The sequence below is a fragment of the Lolium rigidum genome, chromosome 4, assembly GCF_022539505.1.
Source record: "Lolium rigidum isolate FL_2022 chromosome 4, APGP_CSIRO_Lrig_0.1, whole genome shotgun sequence".
Lineage (NCBI taxonomy): Eukaryota > Viridiplantae > Streptophyta > Magnoliopsida > Poales > Poaceae > Lolium > Lolium rigidum.
In genome coordinates this window covers 222,895,225-222,903,249 of record NC_061511.1, presented here as the reverse complement: position 1 = coordinate 222,903,249, position 8,025 = coordinate 222,895,225, and the positions used below count along the sequence as shown (strand labels likewise).

General features: G+C 46.4%; 1 protein-coding gene across 1 annotated transcript; it reads right to left on the bottom strand.

The window, feature by feature from the left end:
- Positions 1–1,002: 1,002 nt before the first annotated feature.
- On the bottom strand, positions 1,003–5,889 carry LOC124707129. Its single transcript, XM_047238790.1, has 2 exons — positions 4,299–5,889; positions 1,003–4,135 (listed from the first exon to the last, which is right to left on the bottom strand). Exon 2 carries the CDS (start codon positions 4,122–4,124, stop codon positions 1,251–1,253), a length of 2,874 nt encoding a protein of 957 aa, XP_047094746.1. The 5' UTR covers positions 4,125–4,135; positions 4,299–5,889; the 3' UTR covers positions 1,003–1,250.
- Positions 5,890–8,025: the final 2,136 nt, after the last annotated feature.

Sequence of the window (8,025 nt, the reverse complement as noted above, 5' to 3'; positions counted from 1 at the left end):
GACACTTTTGCCCTTGCATTATGTGACCAGATTTTGTAAACGTCTAACTAAAATCATGTTGCATAAATAGGATAATAGGATGCATATATATTGCATGCTTTATCTATATTTTGGCTATCTCAACTAATTGGCCCCCAACTATATTTACATGCGACGAGCTGCGTCTGTGTGATCGAGTCTGGCACTCTGGCCATACGCGCGAGCATGGTACGAGCTTTGGCTCCCAAACAAAATACTACCTCTGATCCGATTTAATTGACGCCCGCACTGCCTACAGCTACACTCCGCGTTTATTAAAACCGACAGGAGGGGTACTTACATCCTAATCCTCGTGTACGTCTATATAAGCACCCGCAAGGACTAGCAATCACAAATCCTTTTCCGTTTTTTCAGTTGCCTGGTTCAGGTGAGTTTTTTTTTTCTTTTACGGTGAGCTTCAATCAAACGAGCTAGCATATGAGCCAGATTCATGCACATGATCCATCAAGATGCTTGCTTTCCACATCTGCTGCTGGCCGTATCCATCTAGTACCGTGCTCTGATGAAAACCAACACGGACGGCGCGCCACTACGAGGATTTGCTGCTTTGAAATAGTCATCGCAAAAGCAGCAATGGCTTTGCTCCTATCTCTGTATATTTTCTCCATGTACTACTTGCGTCGTTGTCGTTCACCACATGTACCACAGTGCTCATATCCTCGAGACTCGAGAAGACCCGCGAACAGCACAGCGGTGCTAGCTGATTATTCTGCATCAGCATAGACTCAAAAACAACTCAGCCAACCCTACCAGTGACAATGGCTCCAAGGTCAGCAGGTCCCGTATCTCTTAAAATTTGGGTACTTGCAAAAAAAGCATTCATGAAGATACATATGTCGCTCGGCCAGGACACAATTGCAATTGCAAGGAAGAAAACTTGTACCTTTAGTGCAACCTTCAACGACCAAACTTCCACATAATTATAGTACTACTACTAGTTAATGCAGATCAACGATACTAGAAGGAAATGACAACCAAACTGGAGATATACATGAGTACAAGTACCAATCTAGAGAAAATTGAGTAAAACAACCAATCCAGAGATACATGAGTACAAATTACAAAGGAGAGATACATGAGTACAACACCAATCCAGAGATACATGAGCACGAATTCCAAAGGGGAGATACGAGCAGAGCACCAATCCAGAGACATACATGAGCACAACGATACTGAAAGAGAGAGTACAGAATATCAAGTGAGACAAAACGTCACTCCGTTTTTTCTTTCTTAGGAGGAAAAAGTAACGGGAGATGCTCTTTGACGAATTTTTTCTCAGCGTGTTCCATGATGATCCATACGAGGGTTGTGAGCTCGCCGCCCCGGCTGAGTTGCTTGGCATGAGAGTCCCTGCTGCACCGGATGGACGCGTACATGAGCAGACGCACCCACGCATCCAAGATGAGCTTCAGCATGCCTTTCACATCCCTAGGAAGTTTTCGCAGATCTGGAACCCAGTATGCAAGTCTTTCTACCGTGCCTGTGTCTTGTTCGTTTCCTTCGGCTAGGTTTAGCAGCACCCGGGCAAGTTGTGTTCCTTCCCAGACGATAGTAGTGGTACCCTTAAGAAGAGAGTCCATGTTTCCCGGCATCCACTTGGCAAGTTCCTCCTTCTCCTTTGTTACATAACTAGTGTACTGTTTACGGCGCCCCTCAGTGACCGCCTTTTTTTTCCATATATCCTTCAGAGTATCCTGGGTGTTTTCGTACAGGCTGCGGAGCTTAAGTCCCGGTAGCATCTCTGAGCGTTTGGCGACGAGGAACATCATGTAATCCGAAATCTGCTCGATCGCCTTCTCAAGTTCTATGGACTTGTCTCCTGCGGTACCGGGCATGCACGAGAGGAAAACATCCGTGGCGATGTGCCATATTAGGATAACCTCTTGAAGCTCAGGAGGGAATTCCATGTCTTGGTCTGACTCCATATGCTTGGTCTGATCACCATGTTGCTGGTCGGTGTCGGCCTTGGCTTGGTCATCATCTTGCATGTAGGTGTTGGGCGTGTCCTGATGATGCGCGAAACGGTTCATGCCATGCACACAGCTATGTTCAGCTTGCTCATAGGCTTCAGGCGGGGCCTGCTCATAATAATCAAAACTCCAGTGGTCCTCTGCAGCTTGCTCCTCCGGATGACCATGTGGCCTTGCTAGGGCATTCAATCTATTTTCTTCAAATGGCCCATTTCTCATACCAGCACGGACCTGCCAAGGGCAAGGCAACCTCGGGGGCTCATCGTTGATACCGATGCAGATCTGCTGCCTGGGGTATTGCAGACATGGAGTAGCATGAACGCCCACACCGGTGCAGACCCATCCCCTAGGGTAGTGCAGCCACGGAGGTGGCTCATCGTGTATACCATTGCAGATCCACTCCTTGGGCCCGAGGCAGCGATCGTCAGGGTCCGGTGACACTGGATACACACATGTGTAATGGTCAGGGAGCTCCCCATCTTGCAGACATTGAGTGACAGTGCCACTGGGTTGGTCGGGGTTCGTCGACCCTGTGGGACACATCCCCTTGCACGACGACCCTTCAGGCCTTGAAATGACAGTGCCTTCGCGGGCCTCGTGGTTTTTCAGCCCTGTGGAAGACTTTCCAGGCAACCCTGGAGACTTTCTGTGTCCTCCTCCCGTGTCCGGCCCTGGACCTGGAGTGACAGTGTTGGTGTTCTCGTCAGGTATTGTGCGCTCCACAGGCGGAGGGAATAAAATTTTGCATAAACTACCAAACACCAGCTTCTTCACATAGTCTGGAATCTCACGGCCCCTCAAGTAGTCTTCCGATTCAAGGCCCCTCGACCTTGAGTGGTCTCCTGATTCAATCGCCAGTCGTCTAGGTATGCTGTGTAGGTTCTGCCTGTTTCCACCAGTGCACTGGTCCAACAGGTTGCACTGCCCAAAGGTGCCTGCCCAGCTCCTGTAGCTTTTGGTTTCCTCGCCACATTCACATGCCCACAACCACAAGGAGAGCCTGGAAAGACACAAAGACACCACAAAGCAACGGAGCTTCTTCCATCTCGCCAGGCACCAAAATTCATGCTTCAACCAGCTCTGTGGCCTATGTTCGAAGTATGCATGTGTCCATGATGACGCTAGTGCTCTGAACAGCCATCTCACGTCCAGGAGGAAGGTCGTCAACAGCAATATGTAACTGATGGCTATATCTACAGGCTTCATGCCCTCTTTGCAGTGGAGGACAAACAACAGAAGCGCGGTGGCAGTGAGGGGTGGCGAGGCCAGGCGGATCGCGTAGCCACCCAACGTATAGACCACGGCTGCCTTGGTGTAGAGGATGTCGTACATGAGGGAGAGTTCCATCTCTACAACCGTGCACAAAGTCTCCCATTTATCACAGAACATGTCTGTGATCACCTTATGATCTACGACAACCATGTAATCACAGAAGGCACCCTTGCAGATCTCGAAAATGCCGTGAGCAACCAGCAGGGCTTCATCATCCTTTTCTTTGACAGTGGCTTCATCATCATTTAGGTCTGACAAATCTCTCTGCTTCAGCTTACCGGATAACCTTATTTTTACGTCCGACAGATCTATCGGCTTCTTGGGTTTGCAGATGTGGCCCAAGTTGCTTAGCCATAGCGCCACTGCACTCTCTAGATACTTCCAAATGCCCAGGAATAACATGATGCTGGATGCCCAGCGCAATGACCAGTCGGCAGCACAGTCGGTGAGTATGAACCTGTACACAATAATGAAGGATCCCCCAGACTTGGGAAGAACTGAAACGATCAGGCGTATCCAGAGCAAACTGTCCTCTATGGTGTAGACGCTGATGTTGTCCGGGCGAGCATGGTGCAGCAGGAGAAACGGCACCCAGAAGGCGATAATCATCTTCTCGGGCGGTTTGGTTTCCAGGTACAGGTTACTGATAACATATGCCGGGCCCCAGTCAGTCAGCTGGTATGCCACCCACACTAACAGTCTCTTCCAACCATGGTCTTCACGTCGGCGGCTCTCGGAGAAGATGGCGAGGATAAGATGCATGGATAAACTGAGAAGAGGCACTCCCCGATACACATAAACACTCAACCATGTCACGGCGAGTTCCATCCATGTTGGAGCCATTTTGCTAGCTCCTGTGTATACACTGCAATTAAGATTAATTTGCTACACTGATATGACTTATACAAGCATGCATGCATCTGGTATATATGTAATTAAAGTACAGCTAAATTGGTTAATCGCGTTGTTGCATCTACATGCTAGAGAGAGAACAACCAAGATATAGTGAGTACATACCCACATGCACAGCAGCTAGGCAGATTGATGCTTCACTTCCACTAGAGACCTAAGACGAGTTGCTTAGAGTCTTGTATCTAGAGATGGGACTGGCACATATGGGCAGTTGTAACTTGTAAGTTGATACTTGCCTGTAGAGAGTTTGCTGGCTATAGCAATTATGCATCAACATTCGTTTGGAGTACTAAGAAAATACAAAATAGTCATGGACGGTCTACTTACAGGGATAGCTGACCAACCATCATTCTCGATTCCACTTCCTGCTATACATACCAACAGCTAGAAACAATATATAAGGATGGGCTAACCAAGAGCAACCATGGAAACAAGTACCTCACATTGGTAGCACATGCATTGAAGCTAACATAAGTAGTTTACCTAGGTGGCCTCCAAGTAGAATGGATTAGCTACGGTTCTAGGTGACCACCTAGTAGAATGGATTAGCTACGGTTCTAGGTGGCCGCCTAGTAGAGATGTAGAATGGATTAGCTGCGGTTCTTATCATGCTAAGAAAACAAACAAAAGAGAATCTGCGCATTTACCCCACACAAACGCTTGGTGCTGACCAGCCACCGGTAATTGCTTATATTCCATCACAAAACATGAACATTTTGCCGATATACCATGACGGGCGACTAGAAGCTAGCCAAAGAGCATCAATTGACAAATAAGAAAAATTGCAAAAACATCCACTCCTGCTCCTATCTTCCGTCCTCCCGCGGGGGCAGAGTGAGAATGGTAGAGAACTCACCGAAATCAGTGAATTGTCGCTTGGGCATGTGCAGGAACTTGGCGTACTCCAAATCCCCACCCTCGAACAAAACATTAGGATCCCTTCGAATCAAAACATCAACCATGAAAACCGCAGCACACGAACTCGAATAAACGAAATCTACAGTCTACATACCAAGAGCTAGAAACAAAATCTAACGATGGGCTAACCAAAAGAGACGACCGTCGAAACAAGCACATCACATTGCTGGCGCATGCATTGAAGTCATAGTATACATAGGTGGCCACCTAGTATGCTGGTACATGCATTGAAGCTAAGATAAGTAGTATATATAATTCGCAAAAAAAGGATAAGTAGTATATATAGGTGGCCACCTACTAGAATGGATGAGCTAGGTTGTTATCATGCTAAAAACAAAAGGATAATCTGCTCATTTACCTCTCACAAACGCTTGGTCTGCTGACCACCCATTGGAAATTCCTTATACTCCTCCGTACCATGAAAGATGTGAGAGATTTCTCTAAATTTGGATGCATCTACACACATCCGAATTTTGACAAATCTGAGACCTGAACATTTTGCCGATATACTATGACGGGCAGCTAACAGCTAGCCAAAGAGCAGATACGGAAAATTGGCAGAGAAGAAAAATTGCAAAAATATCCACTCCTGTTCCCCATCTTCCGTCCTCAGTCCTACCGCGTGGGCAGAGTGAGAATGATAGAGAGCTCACCGAAATCCGTCCTGATCCCCGTCCTCCGTTTCTGCGGCGGGGGAGAAGCGAAGAATTTACAGTAATACCGGAGGCTGCACGCGTGCAGCACACAAATACTCCACAAATTCGGAGATGGAGGCAAAATTCACGGTCATACCCGAGCCAGCATTGCCTGTATTGCCGGCCGATCCAGCACAACGAGCGAGGGGCGTAGGGCCCGGGTCCGCGTAGCCGGCTGTGTTTGATAGCGACGGGGAGAGGAGCCGCCACCGCCATGCCGTCCTCCGGCTGGCCGCGTTCGGGAACGCGAGGAAGGGCGGCGGCGGCGGCGGCGGCTTGATGTGGGAGAGGGTGATGTCCTCCTTTGCCTACCCTCTATGGTTTGGGACTAGGAGGTTCGGCGGGGAGACGGGAGGGGCGCCGCCATCGCTCGCTACGGTGCTCGGCTTGTCAGGTCGGGAGCGGCCGTGAGCAGGCGAACAGGTTAACCGGTGTTTTTCTTTTCTTTCCATTTTTTTAAATTGTTCATTGCCAATCGATTCCAAAAGAAAGTTTATTAATCAAGGTATAGGGATTTTATCTTGTTCATAGAGCTTTTACATGTTCCTAGACCATATAAATTGAACAATGACAAACAAAATATTTAATAGTATAAACTACTAGGTTGGCTAGCTAGGGCGGCGGCTAACATACACCTTTCCATGATGCATTCTTGGGAAAAAAGAACTTCAGTCCAATGAACAATAATGATTTTTTTCTAGATGATTTTATTCTAATCGTAATGCCCATTGTAGCGATGGAACCAAACAGTCCTATCTCGGTGTTGCTTGGGCTCATGAATTGTGCATAATAAGATAAAAAAGAAATGGAAAAGCGAATAAACATACTAAAAAAATTATATACCAAGTAAGATGTGAACTAGCATTACCCCTTTTTAGAAACTATATGGCTCATATCTAACGTAATTTCCCTATTTATATCTGGCTCTTTGGGGTATTTGAATTTTCTCCAAGGATCCTATCGTATTTGTTGTTTCTTCCATAGACATTTTGCTTGTATAACAATTGTTTAGTTGCTCACCACGTGTATCACATGGTGCTTCCATAGACATAGTTACTCCATGATTCCCATGCTTCTAGAAAAATACGATCGAATAGTGAGATGGGAGAATAGGTGTGCATACATGTTCACCATGAGGGGAAACAGGGTCAAACAGTGAGATGGACATTGTAAACCACTTAGAGCATCTCTAGCATAGCAGACCCTCCATCCGGAACCATAAATTCACACGAATGAGGTTAACTGCATCGGTCTTTTTTGCGTGCAAAATTGAAGCGGCAGAACAAACCCCAGATCTAGAACCCTAAACGCGATCTCAGAAATTTAGCGAGAGAAGTTTAAATGAGTTCGTCTGAGTTCATCTGACATAATTTACAAATGAAGGCAAAATAGGAACTATATGTTCCTATAGTTCCTAAAAACTACACTATGCTAGCCCCGAATTCATCTACATCAGGAGGACTTGGGGATTTTCGTCGGCGTAGTCATCGATGTTGCGGGAGAGAACGGCTGAGCTTTACGATGGGGTTAACCACATCCAGTCCCCAACTCCCGCTTACATATGGTGTTGTTGGGCCGCGATGGGGTATTGCTGCATCGTGTTTCGTGATGCCATGATGCGGAATCTACTCGGACAATTTTTTGGGCCGAAACCGGGAAAAATCACGATGCATGGTGGGATGAGGGTTCTGCTAGAAATGCTCTTAGCTGATCAGATTAGTACCTGAGTTTTGGATGTAGAGGCCAGAAGCAATAGAGCCAATGGACATCTTTATATTAAAAACATTGCATTGGTACATATATATAAGTGTAGACAAATTAAAAGTAGGATTTAAAATACGCCCCTTTTCGGGCATCCGGAGGAGGAACCATCCAGCAAAAGTTAACAAATCGTAAAAAAGTATCAGGTTTCCTCATCGCCAATTTATCAGTGGATTAAGATAGACCTGATATCAGGTTTCTTCGTGCACTAGTATTGGACGTTTTGTCCCTCCAAAACTTGCACGATATACTCCTATGTTGCCATGTTGGTGCAGTCATGTGATCCAAACTAAAGAAATGTAATTTATTTTATTGCACTTAGGACTGGACTCCTCCATTTCTTTCTCCAAAAGTCTTTTGATAAGAAAACAAGTTAACAAGTACTTCATCCATCTTAAAATAATGAACTCCACTTTGTCAACTAAATATGGATATATATAGACTGTATTTTAGTGTGT